Genomic DNA, 22,213 nt, shown 5'->3' with positions numbered 1-22,213 from the left:
GCTGCTTTTTTTTCCCTTTTTTGAGACGGAGTCTCCTCTGTCGCCCAGGCTGGAATGCAATGGCACGATCTCGGCTCACTGCAACATCTACCTCCCAGGTTGAAGTGATTCTCCCACCTCAGCCTCCTGAGTAGCTGGGATTATAGGCCCATGATGATGGGATCATCGTGCCCGGCTAATTTTTGTATTTTTGTAGAGACAGGGTTTCACCATGTTGGCCAGGCTGGTCTTGTACTCCTGGCCTCAGGTGACCCGCCCACCTTGGCCTTAAGAAGTGCTAGGATTACAGGCATGAGCCACCGCATCCAGCCGAAACCTTGTTTCTTATCTCATGTCTCCAACCTAATCCCCATGCACAGCCATCCCCTCTTCTTTCTTCCACAGGTTTCATCAATGTCAGATTTCCTTAGAGCTGCCCTGGTCACACTTTCCAAACCAAGACAGGATCTGTGTTCTGACATAGGAATTTTAGTTGATCTGTGAATTTAGACCACTGAAAGTGTAGAGATATGAAATTAAATCATCCTTGGGACCACATTTGACCAAGTGCCTTTATGAAAAAGAATCATGTTATCTGCAGGATATATTTGCAGACCTTCCATGCAAGCTCCACCACAGGCCTGCCAGTCCCCCAGAGGGGAGACCTCGGGCTCCCTCTGACTATGACAACTGCTGACTCCCACCTCCACATCCAGGAAGTCCAGCCACTTAGAAATAAAAATAAGGGCCAGGACACCAGGCAGCAAAACTCCCTTCCTCCTTGCTGAGACGCTGCCATCACCAAGCCTCGGTGACCCTTTAGGACCTCTCTCCTGTCCTGAAGCCCAAATCCATCTGTGAATGGAGAATCATATCTGCCCTTCCCTTTTTTCCAGATAATGGGGTAAGTGTCATTTTCTCATACACTGTGAAATTCAGACAAAGTTCAAATAGTCAACCCTGCCATCTATTAACGAGGTCCAAGGTGACGTTACTTAAAGTCTCTGAGCTTTCCTGTCTCCAATACGTATTTCAACAAGCTTATTTTGAGAATGAAAGCCAAAAGCATTATCACCAAGCCAGTTCTTAGCAATCCTGCTTCCTCCTCTGTTACAGGACTCTTCAAATTCTATCAGCATCCTTGGTCTCAAATACCCAGTCATTGCCATTTATCTCCTCTTCTCACAGCTCATTAATCCACAAGGCTTTATAATTTTATCTCCATAACATCTCTCCCCTCTACCATTTTCTCAGCCATGGCCCCTGCCCTGGTTTGGTCCTCATCAGCCACCAGCTGACCAGTAGTATATTCTCCTAAAGCCCTTGTTCTCACCTGATGTAACCATCATTTTCCTGAAGCATAGATCAGATCACATCCTCTTTTTAAATAGCAGGGTAGGGAGATAATATATATTCGTTTTAGACTGTATGTGCATTAAAATCACTACAAAGCCTCATCAGAGAGTAGTAACAGTGGTCACCTACTTAGGGGTAGGTTAGGAATGAGAAGGAAAGGACGTCTCCCTTCCATTCTCTGATGCTTGGAGATTTTTTTTGACCACACACATTTACTACCTACAGGAAAAGTTTAATTTTAAATTTTAAAAATTAATTGAGGCTGTGCATGGTGGTTCACACGTGTAATCCCAGCACTTTGGGAGGCTGAGGCAGGCAGATTAGGAGGTCAGGAGTTCCAGACCAGCCTGGCCAATATGACAAAACCTTGTCTCTACTAAAAATACAAAAATGACCTGGGCATGGTGGCACACACCTGTAATTCCAGCTACTTGGGACACTGAGGCAGAAGAACTGTTTGAACTCAGGAGGTGGAGGTTGCAGCGAGCCAAGGTTGCACCACTGCACTCCAGCCTGGGTGTCAGAGCAAGGCTCCATCTCAAAAAAAAAAAAAAGTAACTGAAAAATATTCTGACTCCTGTTTGAATTTCAATAGAGTCCAAAGCACCTGATAAGCACATTCTCCCAAGCTTGATCCCTCCCTCTCCAGGTCTCTGGCTAAATTTCCTTTCACATTACATATTAGACATTCAGGTTCAGAAGCATTTGTGGAGTGCTGAGTATGTTCAGGGATATTACTAAATGTAATTATTACAGTGACAGTGCAGCAATCCTGTTATGCCCACTTAACAGACAGGAAACTAAGGCTGAGCTGTGAAGTAATTTGCCGCAAATCTCACACAGCTGCTAAGAATTCTGACCTCAGTCACCGCTTTGCTGCCACTAGAGCATGACGAAAGACAGGCTCTAAAGCAGCGCGTCCCCAACCTTTTTGATACCAGAAACTGGTTTTGCGGAAGACAATTTTTCCATGGGTTGGAAAAGGAACTCAAGAGGAAACCCAGAGTAACCATCTACCCAATGTGGAAGGCCCTCAGAAGTCTGGCCTTGCTTGGGGAGCTGCTACTTTGCAGGCACGTGTTTTTAATTTTTTCTTTTTTTTTTTTTTTTTTTTTTTTTTTGAGACAGAGTCTCGCTCTGTCACCAGGCGCCAGGCTGGAGGGCAGTGGCGCGATCTCAGCTCACTGAAACCTCCGCCTCCTGGGTTCAAGCAATTCTCCTGCCTCAGCCTCCCGAGAAGCTGGGACTACAGGTGCACGCCACCATGCACAGCTAATTTTTGTATTTTTAGTAGAGATGGGGTTTTACCATGTTGGCCTGGACAGTCTCGATCTGATCTCTTGACCTCGTGATCCGCCCACCTTGGCCTCCCAAAGTTCTGGGATTACAGGCATGAGCCACCACGCCCAGCCTTAACTTTTGAACTTTGTCTTTGTTTCTTCAAAAGTATGGTGACGTGGTTAAGAATACAGAGTGGTGCTAAACCCTGGCACAGTCACTGCTCTTGGAAGTGGATCTTGATAACTTTAACAATTCTGAGCCACGGTTCTTTTATGTATAGACTGGACATAACGCTCAACATACTATGCTTACAACAGCTTGTAAGTGCTGGTGATGATTATTATTGACATAATATTATATAAATAAGTTTCTTGGCTGGGCATGGTGACTTACACCTGTAATCCCAGCACCTTGGGAGGCCAAGGCGGGTGGATTGCTTGAGCCCAGGAGTTCAAGACCAGCTTGGGTAACATGGTGAAACCCCATTTCGACTAAAAGTACAGAAATCAGCTGGGTGTGGTGGCACATGCCTATAGTTCCAGCTACTTAGGAGGCTGAGATGGGACAATCCCTTCAGCCTGGGAGGTCGAAGCTGCAGTGAGCTGCGATTGTGCCACTACATTCCAGCCTGGGCGATGGAGTGAAACCATCTCAATTAAGAAAACAAAAGTAAAAAAATAAAAAATAAATAGAACTAAATGAGTTTCATAGGCTGAGCAAATGTGTGCCTTCCCTGATTGGGTTTGTTCCTGTATTGTATTACAGAACTTTTTTTTCTGTGAGGCAGTGAGTGTTTCCTCAAAATCTAAAGAGAACAATCCCTTTGCCTCTTTCCTCCTCTGGTTGTGTAATTCCCACCTAAGTAAATCCTTTCTGTGCTCTCTTCCTGCCTCCTGCTCACTGTGGCATCCAGACCACAACAGGCATGAGACACACAGCCTGGTGCCCGGGGAATCTGAGCAGGCAGAGGTGTGCCAGCTGCTGTCCTGTGGGGGGCTGGAGGAACCAGCTGTGCCCCAGAATTGAGGTGGAGGAATCACTCCAGGCTTTATCAGGAAAACCACTCCCTGTGTACTCACAGGATTCTGCTGACAGCTCTCCCATGCTGGGTTTTAATCTGCCTAAGTTGACCTACAGAAACTGGGCCCTGAGTTCAGGGAGGCCTCTTTTAAATAGCCCACCCTAGGTGGAGGATCCCACATTTAACACTTGAGGTCCTTTGATATGCAACACTGAAATCATGTAGAAAAGTGTATTTCCAACTCAAATAGTCTTTGCTTTTTACACTCTTCCTTCCTTTCTTCACCCTCTGCTGTTTTTCTTTCAGCGTCTAGTAGAGCCAAAGGTAACAGAGGGACTGACTCGCTGGTTCTCCACCAACATAAACAAACCACCACCAACTTGGGGAAGCTGCCGTCTGGTTAACAGACCACGTGGAGCCAGCAGGGGGCGATCATCCCCCTAATTATTCTCCCATTAGCTCCTTATAGCCTTGGGCTACAAAAAACAGACAACCCACTCATCAGATACAAATGGACCTTAGAGCCTTTTGGTCACAATCTCAGGATGTGGAGTCAACAGACCTGGATCTGAATCCTATTTCCCATGTCAGTTGGCTGTCTAACTCCAGGCAAGCTACTTCACAAGGATTACGTAAGATAAAGTGTTGGCACACAAAATATTTAAATGTTGGCCATCACTACTGCTAGGAGTTGCCGGCTTGTGAAGAAGTCTTCTGTGGTGGTAAGGGTGACCTATGTGGTGAGCCAACAAGTAAATTTCATAAAATGCTGGTTCTAAGGCCACTCTAAACTGAGGAGGAGACAAACTAAGGTTCTTCTCTTGGCTTTGTTGCTACTAAAGTATGCAATTGGGTCTTTTTCTTTTCTTTTTTTTGAGACGGAATTTCGCTCGCCACCCAGGCTAGAATGCAGTGGTGTGATCTTGGCTCACTGCAACCTCCACCTTTTGGGTTCAAGCTCTTTCTTCCATCTCAGCCTCTCGAGTAGCTGAGATTACAGGTGCCCACCATCATGCTTAGCTAACTTTTGTATTTTTAGTAGAGATAGGTTTCACCATGTTGGCCAGGCTGGTCTTGAACTCCTGACCTCAAGTGATATGCCTGCCTTGGCCTCCCAAAGTGCTAGGATTACAGGCGTGAGCCACTGCACCCGGCCAGCAACCATGTCTCATCCTCTCTTAGGAGATGTTACAGACAGGCTAGAGAGCAAAGGCTATTGTAAGGGAGCAATCTCTCCAAGCCTCTTCTGTAGAAGGCAATAGAATGACTTACCTCACAGAGCTCAATAAAGATGAAAGAAGTCACTAATGACAAATAGCATGGAACCTGGCTACATCATTTCTTTTTTTGTCAGCACTACCTAGAAGTTTTCTTCTCTACTAAAAAATATTTTATAATCCCTTGAGTCTAATGAGCCTAAGCCATTTTACAAAGTAGGGGGAAACATATGTACATGGCCGTCTGTAACAAAGATCTAAAGAAGCCAAATGCAAAGTTTAACTTGTTAGGGCCCTTTAATTATCGGTCACTTTGTTTGCTTCCTTATCAAGTTAATGTGTTTAATGTTGGATGTTAAATTTTAAGTACCGTATACCCAAATGTGTTAAAATGTATCAGCTGAGTTTTACATGGCTTTAATGTTTCTTTTGTTGGAACAAAAATAGAGCAAAATTAAAGTCTGAGAAGCCACAAAAAATCTAAGAGTCAAAAACACTATCTACAAGATACAAATTTTTTGGTGTAACCTTATCCCTGAAGTACCTACCATTATACCCTGATTGTAATAGCACATTGTGTTTGTCCAGTAAAGCACACAGTATATAACTTGAGAGGCTGGTACTTAAGACACTATCAAATGCTTTTAATAATTTTGTTAATTCTCCATCCTTTCAACAGGTCAGCCACCACCACTTTTCACCTCTAGCACAAGAACCAACCTTCAGGCCCTCACATGTCCACTAAAATCAAATTTAGATCCTATTCACAATCTGCCACATTCATTTGCATACATTAAACCATTTGTGTTCAACTGCAAAATGAGTGTGACATAGGAATCTCAGAAGCAACACCAACATAGTGACTGAAGTTAAGCAAAATAATTTCACAGCAGTGATAGAGCTTTGGTCGGTAACGTCCAATGCACATCACTTAGTATCTAATACAAGCCAGAAACGTCAACCTATCTATTGGGGTTATTATTATTTTCTGCAATTATACAATTTTAATCCAAAAAGCAAGTAACTCTCCATAGGGAAAAAGGTTGCGGCATGGCGGTCTATGTAGTTTCAGCTACTTGAGAGGCTGAGGCACAAGGATCACTTCAGCCCAGGAGTTTGAGGCCAGCCTGGGCAACATAGAAAGACCCTATCTCCAAAAAAAAAAAAAAAAAAAAAAAAGGCAGTTGTGACAAAGGACCATTATTCCACATAAGCAGTTAGCATCTTCAGACATATTGGGTATTTATTTGCTTGGGTATTCTTGCTTGTGTTCTCCACCTGAGTGTGGGCTCCATAAGAATAAGAACTTTGTTTTGTTCACTGCTGACTCCTAACACCTGAAACAGTAGTAGGTGCTCAAAAAGTACTGGTTAAATAAATTCTAATTTCTCCAAATTCACATCCCCTCAAATATAATGATTTTTCTCCCAGGGCCCAAGGGTGTTACACCAGACCTTCCTTTCATTTCAGGGCCTTTTAAGTCATGTGTTGGAGTCTATGTAACTAAAGCTTTTTTATTAACAATAGCAGGCCAGACCCACTTACCCAGTCAGATTATTATGTGTATCCTGAACGTATCTGAAACATGTATCTCTGGCCTCTACTCTAGGGACTTAGTGGGCCTTGACTTTCTGAAAATAGCCACGGGTTTAATACACTGCCACATACACTTCAGCTTCATCACCTCTGGAATCTTCTGCTCCCTTATTCTCTCCCTGTCCAATCTTCCATCTCTCAGCTTAAGGGCTACTTCCTCAAGGCAACTTGCCCTGTTTCCTGTTACTCACAGCATCCAATATTCTTTCTTCCTAGAAGTCACAGCACTTTGCAACGATCTCTCGGATAATCATCTGTTTCGCGTCTCTACTAGGTATTACACTCCCCAGGGGCCGAGGCTGTGTCTGTCTGGGCAGCGATATGCCCCTCTCCTGTGCGGCTTCTTGCATGTGCAGGTGCACATGAATGTTTGCAGAACGATCTGAATGACTCAAAATGTTTAGCCCAGCAAATAACAACAAAAAGAGGCAATCAAGCCTTCTGGGCCTGAAGAGGTCCACGACTGAAGAGCACAGTAACAATGGGGGAAGATACCACAGTATTTTTATTTCTTTTAAAAAAGAGAATCTTTCTGAAAGATTCCATGGTCTTTTAACCACGGAAGCAAAAATCACGTGGGGACTTCTGTCTCCCAGTGCCTTGGAGTTGTTTCCTAAAAAAAGTCATATGCAAAGAGAAATTTGCTCACATCAGAGATAGACGGAAAGACAGTTCAAGAGACCTTCAAAATCTGGAGGTGGTCTTCTACGGTAGTGAAAAGAGTCCACTGAAATACAAGATTTGGGCTCCTGGTTCCCTCCGTTTACTGACTAGGTATCTTGACTAAGTCATTCAGTATGTCTGGGCCTCCGTTTCTTAATCTGTAAAATGGGGAAAGCAGAACCTATCTGACGAGGCACTATGAGGACAGAATAAAATACTAAACGACAAAGTACTCTAAACAACGAAGTGTCATACAAACACGAGTTACAAGAGGCAGAAGCAGCATCTGGGCCAAAGCCCAGCCTTCAACCAAAGAACTCTGTATGCTTCCCACAAAGAACCAGCGGCAGAGAATCATGCAGGGCATCTTTCCGTTTGTCCCGATGCCTCCCACCTCTATGGATTTCACCCTCACCACCACTCTTCCTGCAAACCACTCAGCTGCTTGGGAGGAGTCATCCAGTTAGCCTTTTCTTCTCTTTCCTGGTCTCAACAGCTCCATTTTCTTGTACCTGTCCTGATGCACGCAATTTACATGTCTTCCCTCATTTTTTCCCCCTAATTTGGAAGCAGCTCTGTTTTTCCACCAGCTCCCAAAGTTCACGATTGTGGATCAAGACATCAGTGGGCCACATGTGGGTTCCCATCTCCACTGGTGACAGCTGGTCAAGCCTCTCTGCCCCATGGGAGGCCTTCCTTCAAGATGAAGTGCAAACTCTCCCGTGAGAAGTCACCTCCAATTGCTCAGTATCTCAGTTGTCTACCACAGGCTCTGAAGTCATTCCCAACACTTTCTCCTGATAACAGAAACGACAGCAAGGCAGGCAGCACACAGAGAGCACGGGACTTACGAGATGGGAAGGATGGGGTGAGATAGACAATGCGGCAAGAGTTGGTGAGAATCTCAGAGACAGACTAAGGATTCCTTCAGTTTCTGCCTTGGGCTCACCCACACACAGATGCAATGCTCATACTCACAGCCAAGGAGTGGGTGTGAAGAAAGGGTACGGGGCTTGTTGGGCAGGAAAGAAGGGAGGATCACATATGTATGGGAAATGCCTGGCTGAGAAACAATGGGACAATGGGTACAAGATGGGGTGGGGGAGATGGGAAAGAAGAAAGTGACAAATAGAGTCCAGATGCCAATGTTACTGGTATTTATGATATTATAATGCGCTGCACTCTATGGCAAACCGTTAAAGTACCATTTTGTTACTTCTTTTTGTTTGTTTAAGATAGCATCTTGCTCTGTTGCCAGGCTGGAGTGCAGTGGCTCGATCTTGGCTTACTGCAACCTCCTCCTCCTGGGTTCAAAAGATTCTCCTCCCTCCGCCTCCTGAGTAGCTGGGACTACAGACATGCAGCCACCATGCCCAGCTCATTTTTTTGTAGTTTTAGTAGAGTCAGGGTTTCACCATGTTGGCCAGGATGGTCTCAATCTCTTGACCTTGTGATCTGCCTGCCTCAGCCTCCCCAAGTGCTGAGATTACAGGTATGAGCCACTGCACCTGGACACTTCTTCTTAAGAAGAGAAGAACTTGCTATCGTAGAAACAGAGTTGGAAAAACAGTATGGAATAAGAGCTGCATGTTTAGGTTTAGAGTTTTCAGGACCTGAGCTTAAATCTTGAATACATCAGAGATTAACTGTGTGACTTTGGGAAAGTTACTTACCCTCTCTGTTTCCTCATCTGTCAGTCAGTACCTAGCCTCCTAGGGTTTTATGAGGATGGATTGTGATCATTTATCTAAATAACTCTGCATGGGACCAGGCATATGGCAAGGCTCAATAAATGTTACTTCTTGTTAAATTTTACAAAACATAAGAGGGTCCCTCTCTCTGACTCAAGTATTCCCTATGGCACCTTGGGGTCCAGGACAACAACTTACCTCCAGCTCTGCTATTTTCTACACATCTGCCAATAGGAATCTCTTTCTACTTAATCAAAAGGCACCTGACTATTCTTTCCCAGGCCTGTTTTCACAAAGGATATTTGTCAGGCATGGGGCAGGGGACAAGGATGAAAGATGGAGAAGCAAGAAGGTGAACAGTAAAGGGAAAGAAATCCTGTATTCAAGACGCATCTCTCTGGGCACACTCACCGAGTCTGGGTCTCGTTGCTGCTCAAGAAAAGCTGAAAATTCCACCAGGCGAAGCTTGGTTGTGCCAATGGAGCGACCTTGCCAGGCAGGGACTGAGGGAGCTGGGGCTGACGCAGGCTCAAAACCTGAAAGACCAATCGTCACCTGTGATGCTGGTCATTCACCTCCCCTTGGGCCTCAGGAAAATACTGGAACAGGGCTCTATAGATGACCCAGAAGGAAAGGCCAACAGGTCCCTGTCCACCAGGTCTGCCAGGGAGAACTCAGGTGATGATAGATTCTGGCTGAGGAACCCAGAGATGCTGAACAGTCAGATAAACACAAAGCATGTGTTCCTCATTAAGCCAACTTCAGCTAAGGTTAAAGGCTGCAGCCTGAGGACATCTAACCCTGGACCAACAGGTCTACCTGGGGACCAAGTCAAGAATGACTAGACAGTGAGAAGTGAATGCTTCCAAAGACTTCCTGTGAGACTCAGATGTGCCACACACTTCTTGTGTTTGTCCATCTTCCTTAAGACTGTGGTCACCAGGACTACAGAATATTCTCTCTGAATGCCACATGGCACTAGGGCAGAGGGCAATATGTGAAAGCATTTTCAGTTTAGGGAATCCATAAGGGAGGGCAGTGGCTTTTATACTGTATACCTCAAGCAGTTGAACAGAGTTATTCTACATGCACATGTGGGGATTGGGGGTGAGCTTTGTGGGCAAAGAGACAGGCAGGCTGGAGAGATTCATGTTTTCCACTTTGGGCTTCCATGTACTCTCTCCTTTAAAGAAAGGTAGCAGGACTGATATCTACTTATCCAAGAAAGGGTGAATGAAACCCTATCTGCCTTCAAGACCTGGACTGCCTAATTAGGCCAGTTTATATTGAGGAAGGTGCTACAGCAACTTCTCCTTCTGCGGATAATCCAGCATCTTCAGTGAAAGTGATAAGGCTTCCTGTTTCTTAAACAAGCCACCTGAAATGCTCTTGGGAGATGACTGAAGGGAATCGGGACCTGGCAGGGGTTACCCTGTGGCCCTCCTGAGCTCCAGGCAACCCAGGATCCAGCAACTCAGGGGCAATGTGCAGCTGTGGCAAAGCTGAGCATCTCTTGACCCTGGGAACAAAGTGCCAGACCTAGCTGTCAGCTGGGTAGGGCTGTGCTCCCAAGAGGGAGTTTCAGGGAGACTCACCTGGAATGGGGGCTGTGACCGCTGGCTGGATGGGGTAGGCCTGCTGCACAAAAGGCTTGACGCTGGGAACAGAGAGTCAGAGATCACATCTGCAGCAGCGGCTATTACCCAGGTCCCACCATGACCTCCCAGTGGGACGTCCTTCACCACTGCGGTCCCTGCCTACAGGCTGTAAAACATCCCAGGCAGAGGCAATTGCTCCATAAACTAAGGGGCCAGCAGCCTGCTAGGGATCAAACCACCAAGCCTCATGCCAGTTCAGTGGGAGGCACTGGAAAGAGCCTGAATTCCATGTGTTGTGACATATGCCTTTGAACCTCTGAGGTCAAGCAGTCACCACTTCTAGGCAAAGTTTGGGGCATGCTTCAGGATCTCCTTCTCTAGGCCAAATAGTGCAAGGTTCTTTTGTTTGTTTTTTGTTTTTTACAGCATATAGGCAGGATTTCCTTTCTCTGATCCTGAAATTGCCCTTATTTTCCAGTTTACTGAGCTTGATTCTCTTGCCCCCAAAGGGATCTAGTAGGATTTTTCTACTAGCCACCCTATTACAGAACAAGCCAGAATGAAATGGGCTTCAGGATCACCTGTGATGCCCTTTATCAGGCAAGGAAGACCACAGTTCAGCCTTCAATACCATGAAGGAAGAAAGGTCCACTTCTTGCTTCCAGCAGGATGACTGCTAATACTTAAGGTGGGAGTGAGGTGATTCTACCTCTCCCAGACCTGAAAAGCCAGTCTCTTTCCTGCTAGAGGCCTCAGTAGACAATAAGAAGGGGATGCCTTCTGGGACCTCGGCGTAATGCTCCTTTCTCCTCCAGGTGCTGAAGAGCTCTCCCTGGATGGGCTGGGACCAGCCCTGATTTGTCAGTGCCCACCCCTCCTCAGACTTACTCTTGTGAGGATCCTGGCTGCCCTGTTTGTATCATTCCCGGCCAGAACTGAAAAGCAAAATGCAAAGGCCTCAGAATTAAGAGTTTATTTCAAAGCACAGTTCAGATGCCTACGCATCACAACCCCTACTAAAAGACAGCAGGTTCGATCACCCAACAGAGTCGCCTTCCCCAAGTGCAAATGCAGTCACCACTTGCACAAGACCAGAACCCATATCCTTGGACTGGCAATCCAGAGCTCCCCTTAGCGCCTCCTTCCCGAAAATTCCCCCAAGGGCAGGGGCAGGCAACAGCTCCTCAGTGTTCTCCTTACACCTAAGCAGAGATCTGGGTGCACTGCAGGGGGCTCGCAAATATTTTAACTGACTGATTTATCCATGCACCTCCCTCCATTTTGAAACGCTCCCTGCATGATATTCTGCCTCAGTAGCACTGAAGGCCCAGCAAGACAGAGGACAAAGCTTGAAGACGTTTGGAGCTCCAAGAGGCCAGGAGCTCCAAGAGGCAATGAAGGCAGCTTCTCTGCAGTGAGCCTCCCTGTGCATTTGGGGTGACAGCTAGAGAGGCAGCATGACATAGAGGAAGGAAAGAGCAGCCTCTGGCTGATTCTTGACATCACTATCCAGTCCACTATAATCTCAGCTTTCCAAATGCTTGTTTTGCTATTGAATAATCTCAAGCTTTTTCATGTGTAAAATGGCAGTGACAGGAAGCATTTAAGATGACCTGAAAAATTAAATGAGATTATAACATAATGCATCTCAGCCTTTGGTAGGTGTCAAAATGTAAATGTTAATATAATACCTTGTCCCTTTAGGGGCTGGTTGCCCCTGAAGACAGAGGGACCGAAACCAAGGGCCAGGAAAAAGATAAAGAGAGAAGAGGCCAGCCCAACCCCAGAAAGGCACGTTTAATCCCATGTCTTCAGACACTCAGCATTCCTTCCTCTTTGTCTCCCTCTTTTTTTCTTTTCTTCTCCTTCTTATCTTTCTCCCTTCCTCCTCCTTCCTCTCTTTCTCTCTAGCTCTCTGCCTCCCTTTCCTCCTTGCTCTCACCACTTTAGAACCAGTTAGCAGTTCACAGGATAGTCTTTGCCCTCTCACGCACCTGACCCACATGACAAGAGGTGGAGGTGGGAGGCTTAACACTGGCCCATGCCAACCCCAACCCCAGCAGCTGTCATTACTGGACTGAGCTCATGACTTACCCCCGGTGCCCCTGGGAAGGTCGGGCGTGGAATCCCAGGCAGCCCCAGCTTGTTGTGAATGGCAGTGGCCGAGACGATCTGGGCTGAGGACATGGCCGCCATGTGCTGCAGGGCCTTATCCTTTGCAGTCTGATCCTTGAAGGTGACAGTGACACACCAACTTAAGACATAATGCATGGCTACCAGGTAGGTTACACAGGCACAGCCACAAGCACATGGACTAAAATACAGAGCCACAAAATAGGCCAAAAAAGCAAACATGCATGGATAAATAACACAGCCAGAAGGCTAAACCACATTCAACCTACCGCACCACTGAACACTTACTAGGAAACCCCAACAGGGCAAAGCTTTTCCTTTTCTTTGAAGGGATTAAATCCATTTTCCAACAGAATGTGAAGCCTCTCAGAAGAGTGGACAATGTATTTATTTAGTTTTTCAGCTTCCAGGAGGAGATTTTTTTCCAATTACTTTAAACATTTAAAGAAGAAGAAAAAATACAGGCCCTGCTTTTAAGCAAACTGATGAGAGGAGGGGTGACGAAGAGATGCAGCCGTGGACTAGAGCAGGACCGTCCACAGAGCTTGAGGAGCCCTATCTTTGTGTGCTGGCTGTCACAGGGCCATGGTCCCAGGAGCTGCTGCGATCATGCAAGGCCTGAAAGCCCTGGCAAACACCTGGCTGGAGATGCTCAGAAGTAGTGGGGGCTGGGGGCAACAGGGCCAAGCAGCATGCTGGCGGGGCGCATGCTTTTTCAGGTACCCCCGCCACGGGGCTAATGCTACGTGGGTTCGTACTAAAGCCGGAAGCCTAGGGGATGCTACAGGTATGTGATTTCTCCTTTTCCTAAACAGGTCTTTTCTAGGAAAGCCAAGGCTAATAACACAAAGCTAGCCAAAAAAGTCTGCCAAGCACAGCTAAAATACAGAATACTCAGTTTGTTGAAAATACTTACCATGCTTGTTACCTGGATACAATAATAAACAATTTGTTAAAAGAATTGCATACAAAGGAATTTTTTTTTATTCTTTGGTTTAAATATATATATGTACACAAACATATGATACTTGGGAACAATAAAATGCATAGGGGTGGGGGCCTTTCTCACATTTGAGAAAGAATCGGTGATTCAGATGGCTAGCTAGAAAGGCAATGATCAGGAAGGGCATCCAACAACAGCAATAATCAAAAACTACCCCCAACTCCTTTACACTGGTTCTGTGGCTTCCCCAGGACAGATGGAGAAATGGTCACCTTCCTGTTGTGAGGCACAGGCAGGGCCTTGAGCTTTGTAGGCATGTAAATGCTCCTGGGTGCCAGTAGAGGGTCTATTCTCCAGGCCCAAATACCATCAAAGCAGAAACAAAATGGTGACACCAAAATAAAAAGCGTGCTTTCCACCTCCAGGGAATGTCAAAGGGAGCTTCAGGCTAAGACACCAGGTACCAGCAGAGAGGGTGCTTCAGTGCTTACTGATATAACCAAAGGTGATGAAAAACACATCAAGGTGTCAAAGGCAAGGCCAAAAGGGGTTTTAAAAAAAATCAAAACCAACGAACAACTACTAGAGGCTTCTAAGAAAGCTCTGTTAGGTGTTCCCAAGGTATAGACACAACTTTGCCCTGTAACTGCCAGGAACACCAAGTGAATTTCCAAAAAGCTTACATTAACCTTTGAAAAAGCACCAATAAAGAAAAAGGGAGAGGGAAAGGGTCAGGCACGGTGGCTCACATCTATAATGCCAGCACTTTGGGAGGCTGAGGTGGGGGGCATCACTTGAACCTAGGAATTTAAGACCAGCCTGGGCTACATACAGAGACCCTATCTCTACACAAAATAAAATTAGCTGGGAGTGGCTGGGCGCGGTGGCTCAAGCCTGTAATCTCAGCTCTTTGGGAGGCCGAGGCGGGTAGATCACGAGGTCAAGAGATCGAGACCATCCTGGTCAACATGGTGAAACCCCGTCTCTACTAAAAATACAAAAAAATTAGCTGGGCATGGTGGCGCATGCCTGTAATCCCAACTACTCAAGAGGCTGAGGCAGGAGAATTGCCTGAACCTGGGAGGCGGAGGTTGCAGTGAGCCGAGATTGCGCCATTGCACTCCAGCCTGGGTAATAAGAGTGAAACTCCGTCTCCAAAAAAAAAAAAAAAAAATTAGCTGGGAGTGGTGATGTACTTCTGTAGTTCTGGCTATTCAAGAGGCTGAGGTGGGAGAATTGTTTGAACTTGGAAGATCAAGGCTGCAGTGAGCTGTGTTCATCAAGCTACTACACCCAAACGTGGGCAACAGCGCAAGACTCCATCAGAAAGAAAAGAAAAAAGGAGAAAAGGAAGGAAGCAAGGGAGGGAGAGATAAAGGAAAGGGAACAGGATAAGGGAAGGGAGGAGAGAAAGGAAAAATGAGCCTAATACTTGCTTTTTTTTTTTTTTTTTTGAGACAGAGTTTTGTTCTTGTTGCCCAGGCTGGAGCACGGTGGTACAATCTGGGCTCACAGCAACCTCTGCCTCCCGGCTCAAGCAATTCTCCTGCCTCAGCCTCCCGAGTAGCTGAGATTACAGGCATGCGCCACCATCCCCAGCTAATTTTGTATTTTCAGTAGAGACGGGGTTTCTCCATGTTGGTCAGGCTGGTCTCGAACTCCCAACCTCAGGTGATTCACCAGCCTCAGCCTACCAAAGTGCTGGGATTACAGGTGTGAGCCACTGCACCCGGCCACATTAATTTTTGTGTCTTATATATGACTCTGGCTGACTGAAAAACTAAGGAACCTCAAGCAGCTTTTCATGAATGCTCAGGGTCGTTATGAACATCTGTAATGACACCTGCCGTGGCCGAGTGATACTCTAAGGACCCTGGAAGTTGGCAGGAATCCTGGGCCTCAACAGAAAGGTCAGGGGGACTCAGAGTGATCCTTTTGCTGCTATTTCCTTCTCAGATGGCATTCTTGGGGTTGAGGCTCCATTTGCTAATGTGTGTCAAATGCTCTAACCTAAAGCTAGCTTCCTAAGCTAATTTTTTTTTAAAGATATGAAACATTTCAGATACTGAGGATGCCTGAAAAAAGACAAATCTTGAAGCGGATGGGATTTTATGATAAACTGACAAACTGAGCCCATACATGCAGATCTCAGGGCCAGGCAATACCGTTGGCTACTCCGTGGTTTCACCTGCTCCCCTCTGGTCCATCCCCTCAGAGGGTAGCCCATGAACAGAAACCACGGCCCCAGTCACACCTACTCCATTCCCCGTCAAGAACACCCTGACGTCAATACAAGTCCATTGGTTTCTCTTTGTCCAGTCACTCTGGACTTCAGCCCCCAAGCCACTTAACCCCTAATGAGGGGTTATAAATGCTCTGAAGGCAGATCTGTGAAACTGAGATAATGGCACAGGTATGACCACAGGTGCCTTTCTCAGCACAGAATAAGCCTTACACTTCTCTGGGGCTCAGGCTAGGGAGGTTATAAAATGGCAGCATAGACATCTTGCCTGCCTGCCTGACACATCTGAGCAGTAACTACAAAAGAACCTGTGGGCTTGGCTCCGTGCCAGAAGAATATCATGGAGCCTCTCACCGACCCGAAGAGTTCCACGTTTTTGAAATGCTGCCGACACAGACAGTTCTGCCTGCCCAAATACAGACTCCATTTGTGCACACTTGGGTGGGGCGACTCATGAATTTTAAGTCCAGGTCCAAATAGAAATGAGTTCCCTGCATCTCCACATCCCGCTTTATTGAGTTGCTTGAAATAAATCTGAGGGTTATAAAAATCGTTTGAAATCTTCATACAAGTTTGATACTCTTTTTTGAATCAGGGAAATTAGCCAGTGTGGAAAAGAAGAAAAGTCACCTATCTTTGTTGTTTATATCACACAGCTTCAGAACATGATCTTTTTCTTCTGTGAAACCAAGTAAGGTTTTTGACTGTCTCATTACCCAGCATTTCACCAGGTACCCAAATGAAAACAGGAGTTCAAGCGCAGGAGAGCAAACCAATTGCTTTTATGGCAGCAACTTGCTCCAAGACCGTAAAAGGTGAACCCACTGGGGTGTAAGGAGACTGGGCTCCAAACCCACTGCTGCCCGACATTAACGAGCTGCATTATGTGGAACAAGTCATTTAATAACCTCTAATTTTCTTTATTCACAACATAAAAAGTTGCACATTATCATCTAATGTCCTTCTGGTTTTAAAGGTCTTTGTAGCTATGAGGGTAAATTCCATTATAACCAAATACTTTTTAATGCATATAGTCAAGGAAACTACTAGCAAGAAGAAGGCAGGATGCTAAAATTTGGGCAGCTCTTGGCTGCCTGTCCTAATAGGTAGAAGGCTAAATTTGGAAAGGAAATTTTATCTCAAGTACAGAGGTTCTTTCTGCACTTGACCTACCTATTTGAGAATAGGCAATTTTCTGCTAATGGACTAAAACGTCTATACCAGTGATTCCCTGCCTTTTGTGGTCGAGCTACTCGGACTACTCATTTAATTTTTAAGACATGTCCCCTTTATCTAAAATATATATGGAAAATTAAAAGGATTAAAATGTTTTGTTTAAAATCTAAAGCAACCCTGGAAATAAGACGCACCACCAGGGATATCTTGAAATCAGAACCAAGGGCCTGACTGAAGACCCACTTATCCTGAAATGGGAATTCGGAAGGACGCCAAGCTAAGAGATTTCAATGGAAGGACCTCTAAATTGCCATTTTCAGCCCAGTGATACCTGCCTGGCTTTGGAAAAATGACACTAAGTGTCAGACCCAAGTGAACTGTTTCTGTCACTCTGGTCTAATATCCTGGACTTCAAAGTAGTCGACTCTTTCCTCACTACTCATCCCCACTCTAAAGGGGTGGAGGTTAATCTGTTCAAACAAGTTAAGCTAAGTAAATTGAAAAACATATGCTACACTTGTACACCACACTAATTTTAAGATGTTTTCACACCAACATTTCTGAGATTAAAAAAATGAAATTTACAAAGGATGACCAAACTGTTTTATCTTGAAAAACCGTTAATACTGAATTACGCTCTATGAAGTCTTAGGCTACGAGAAATATTCTAAGTGTGTATGTGTGCATATGAGCAAGAGTAAGAGAAACGTATCCTAGAAAAAAGCTTGGACAAGTTCACACTGGCTCTTTATTACTGACTTTCCATCCCTCTACTCCTAAGATTACAAAGAATGAGGTCATAAAAAGCCAAATCTTTGGGGAGAAGGGAAAGAAAAGGGAAATCGCCCCTTTCCAACTGAACCCCAACCCAAGCCCATGACCTGCAATGCAGAGAACACTCATGCAGCAGGAAGCATGGGTCTATGGAATTTTCATGTGGAAGAGGATGGGTTCTAAGAACAAATGGTCCAACTGACCTGTGACTCGGGATGCTTGCCTCATCATCTACCCTACTTTTGCCATTATCCAATTTCCAGCACACCACACTCAGTGGTCTCGCTGCCTCTGCTACATGGTCCAGCAGGCTGTGTCATGCATAAACTCCTCAACCTGAAGCCTTACAAACTGTTATTATTCCTAAGTAGAAACAGGCTTTCATATTTCATGAAGCAGAACAAGGCTACCGCTGCTATAGCTCTCTGTTCTACTGACTGCCTCCTTTTTATGATTGAAGTGGACACAATGTTTGGAAAATGTCTACATGTAATATACATGACAGGAAGGCAGAAATATCACAAACGCACATGGCTGGAGTGGTGTGCTTTTAAAACTCGAGGACATCTCATGGATCAGTGTGGATATCAGAGGAGGCTTGTTCCCCAGTCCTCCTTCTGCTTCCCAGCTTTTGATTATTCTACAAAATCAATGAACTCATACCCTATAGGCATTACCATGAACAAATTTTAAAGATAATATAAAAAGGTTACATGCTTACATATACAATATATACGATAGTTGCCATATATAGAATTTTAATGTACAGCATAATCAGTATATTCAAACAGTTTACTTGCGGGCCATCATTTCAGAATTTAAAGATAGGATTCCAATCTAATTTATTCATATAGAAGTCCATCACATTTCAAAAATAGTAAAGTCAAAAAACAACCATGGATTCAAAACCTCTTGATAGTAAACAGTTTTTCTCCAAATATGCTTTAACCAGCAATATAACATACTGCAAGACAGGAAAGACAGCAATCTGCTTGCAAAATCACTTTTTTTGGAAAAGGACAAAACACAAAATACTTTCAAGAAGTAATTTTGCAGATGTTGTTTCTAATCTTGCACTACTCTGTGGCTTCACATGACCTCTGCAATTATTAGCCATACCCCTTGAGCAGATAAATATCACAGAACTATAAGATGGTCTTGGAGAAAGGGGGGCACTTGGTTTTTTTCTCTAGCAATGATCTCTAATTTACTTATCATTAGGAAAGGCAGGAGCAAATACAAAATCGGGTAACAGCTAATGCAGAGAAGACAAGGCACACACACTCATGCCTCTCCTGACTTGCTGCCTAATAAGTGGCAATTAATCCATCTTACTGCATTTCCAAACGCCAAAGACTCCATTCACATCCAAGGAAAAATTTTCAAGGCTTTTACCACTGTTCATTTTTAAATGTACTGAGCTATATTTGGCATTTTATAATTGTCAACAGCATTTCCTTTAACTCTGATGTAGGGGTTCACATCATAAAGCATTGTGGATGAGGATGACTGCTGAGCATACTCATAGGTATGCCTCGGGACTCTCTCCCAGGAAGCCTGGGATTTAAGACAGCTTCCTGCCGGACCCTGGTATCCAGGAGAAGGCACCATTCTGACCTTAGTCCCATTTTCTCTGGAAAGTGACAGCAAGGGACCAGAGGAACTCCAACTGGCTCCAGGCTCAAGTTAAGCTACAGAGCGAGTTCTAGCTCCCACTGTTTATCTTCTGTTTCCTTCAAATACAGAGACACAATGAAGAGGGCTCAGTGGAGGGAGGCAAAAGCAACGCATCCCAAGTCAGGAAAATGAACCTCATCCTGGACCAGTACTCTTTGGGAAGGCAGCAGGAGATCCTGCAAAGAGCTTGGCTTTGGGCATCAGATATCCCTGGATCTACTGCACCCTTGCAACTCTAAATAAGTCAGTTAGCTATTCTGAGCCTCTGCTTCCAAATTCATAAATTGAGGACAAAACACTCCCGCTGTTCAGTACTGCTTCAAGTACTCAGTACGGTGCTTGCAGCCTTGCCTTGCCTCTGGGTGAGCTTGCAGTCTACAGGGCCCAGGTGACTGACTGGCTTTCCAGGCTGGATCCTGCTCGGGACCTGAAATGCTCAGGAGCCCTGGTCCTCACTGGATAATCCTCGGGATCGATATCATTCTATGGCATTATCTAAGTTGGAGGCCGATTGACAACGGGATTTTTCTACGGAGAGATAAAAATGTAGAATGATGAGGCCGTTTCTCTTGTCCTTAAAAAGAAAATCCAGACCTGGCTCAATTCACACAGAATTATCTTTGTTTATCTACATATTCGGTGCTCTGGCTACCAACACTAAGTTCTCCAGCGCCACACTGTTGGTGAGTGGTTCTAATGGAAGCCTGAGAAATTGAGAACGGGAAACTCCAGGAAAGACTGTATCATTTCCCAAATCCCATGACACGGCCAAGTGTCTTGGAGCGGACACAGACAGAGGAGGTTGTTGCTCAGGCTTTCCTTGCCTCCTGCACTGCTAACAGCCAAGTCTTGAAGGAGCAGAGTTGGCTCAGGGGCCCTCACAAGGCACCACACTTCAGAGTGAAGTGAAACATGCCTATCTTCCCTGTGAACAGGCCCATTCCTGGATGGAATCAGTGATGATACAAACATGATTCAGCAGTATTGGACTTGAGTGATGCCCCGGTGAAGTTCTTGAACTCAGAAGAATTAAATCAACAATCTGAAATTTAAGCTCTCTGCTTATTGGAAAGAACAGAAGATTGGAAAGAACGGCCTGTTCAGAAATCAAATCACAAAGGCCACCAGGGTGAGAATAAAGAAAATGGCCCTGGGGGAGCACATGTATCTCATAAATTAGTCACCAGCGACTGGACATAATCAGAGAGGCTCAGGTCTTTTTCTGCCCTACTGGGATGATGCAAAGTCAGCAAGTACAGGTTTCTCTTCAACACACATCCAGAGCCTGACATGAATACATCTATTGCCTAAGGTGTATTCCTGCTGAGGGGAGGGCACAGTGAAGACTTCCTTTCCTCTCAGTTTTGCCCTGAGACATACACTCACCCAAACACACTCAAAAAGTGAACCAGAGGTGGCCTGGCCCATCTACATGGGAAGATGGAGACGGTCCATGGTGTGGTGTTTCCCTAACCTTGGCTGTGGCTGCCACAAGCTTCTGAAACCAGTAAGAAAAGATTGCCTTTTTTGCTGCTAATGCAGAAAGGAGGACTCTGAGCAGGGTCTGAACAACTTCTTAGGGCAACTGAACATTCAGAGAAAGCGACTCAGGCATGGAACGCTACAAAGAAACTCTAAGTAGGGAAGAAAAGACTGCTTAACATGTGGAGAATGCTTCTGCATTCTTTCTACATGCTGGGATAATAAATCCCTGGAGCTTAAAAAAACAGTTAATGACTTTTTGATGAATTAATGGTGAGTGAAACAATTCGAAGTAGAGAATAATTTCTAATGCTGTGAGCTAATCCTCAGACATGCTTCCGCTTCTCACTACTCCACTGGAGATGCCAGTACAGGCTAAACAAGGGAAAGGGTGAGATAGAAGAAAACAGGCAAAGCTGCTGTTGGTGACACTGCTGTTGCTGCAGCTGGTGACACACGGTCCAAGAGAGACCTCTAATTCAGCATCCTTGGGATTCTTAAATGGATACTCCACAGACCTAGAACCATCTTTCACACTGCAACCACATGGATTCATCTTCTACTTTAGAAGCAGACTCAGGCCCAGCTATAGGCTGTGGGTCATCTGTAACACCTAACCCCCCTTGAGGGCAGTGGGTCAAATGGGTGTCGTCTCAGTAGGGGCCAAACACATGGCACTCCCATCACCAAGAAACAACTCCTTCAAAGTTAAGTTCTCTTCTAGGCCTGCAGTTAGTACTCTAGCTTCTGTCCTAGACATTTGATGATGCCCCAACCCCAGTGGGAAAAAACAACAACAACAACAAAAACCCAAAACAAAAATCCCCACAACTCTGAATGTATGTATTTAATTTCCAAAATTAGTATGCTCTGGCCACAAATTCCTTTTTTTTTTTTATTATTCTCCGTCTTACCAAGCACTTGAATCTCAGCTGCAATCTACTGGCGCTTTCTCTCCATTCTCCCAGCTTCTCGGTGCTGCTTCACTGTCTCCTTGCATTACTCCCTTACTAGTTCAACCATCCCCTTTATTTCCTTGCCCTTGTATCTCCCTTATAGTCACGGTCTATATCCAAGGTCATCGAATTGTTGACCGAGTCTATCTTAAGCGGCTAAAAATTCCAAAGGAAACGTCTCATGTTGGTGCCAATGGCTACTGCACAAATTCATGGTAGACAACTGGACAAAAATCAGCTGGGCATGGTGGCTCACGTCTGTAATTCCAGAATTCTGGGAGCCTGAGGCGAGCAGGTCACTTGCAATCAGGATTTTGGGACCAGCCTGGCCAACATGGTGAAACCCCGTCTCTACTAAAAATACAAAGATTTGCTGGGTGTTGTGGCAGGCACCTGTAACACCAGCTACTTGGGAAGCTGGGGCTGGA

At 45.2% G+C, this 22,213-nt stretch overlaps 1 protein-coding gene across 14 annotated transcripts in view; it reads right to left on the bottom strand.

Moving 5' to 3' along the window:
• The window catches only part of TEAD1 (TEA domain transcription factor 1), a 276,947-nt gene that overhangs the window by 52,895 nt on the left and 201,839 nt on the right, over positions 1 to 22,213 (bottom strand). For 8 of the 14 annotated variants that reach the window (XM_039470826.2, XM_074401102.1, XM_074401105.1 and 5 more), the window contains 5 exons: positions 13,452 to 13,463; positions 12,497 to 12,631; positions 11,291 to 11,337; positions 10,400 to 10,461; positions 9,216 to 9,340 (listed from right to left, as the gene is read on the bottom strand). In XM_039470826.2, the coding sequence (XP_039326760.1) occupies positions 9,216 to 9,340; positions 10,400 to 10,461; positions 11,291 to 11,337; positions 12,497 to 12,631; positions 13,452 to 13,463 (381 nt within the window). The remainder of the gene's footprint in view (positions 1 to 9,215; positions 9,341 to 10,399; positions 10,462 to 11,290; positions 11,338 to 12,496; positions 12,632 to 13,451; positions 13,464 to 22,213) is intronic. The other 6 variants (XM_039470827.2, XM_074401106.1, XM_010345126.3 and 3 more) reach the window with 1 other exon arrangement.

The sequence above is a fragment of the Saimiri boliviensis genome, chromosome 6 (genome assembly GCF_048565385.1).
Source record: "Saimiri boliviensis isolate mSaiBol1 chromosome 6, mSaiBol1.pri, whole genome shotgun sequence".
In the NCBI taxonomy this organism is placed as follows: domain Eukaryota; kingdom Metazoa; phylum Chordata; class Mammalia; order Primates; family Cebidae; genus Saimiri; species Saimiri boliviensis.
Note: the sequence above shows the minus strand (reverse complement) of the source record. Positions and strands in the feature narration are given on the sequence as shown.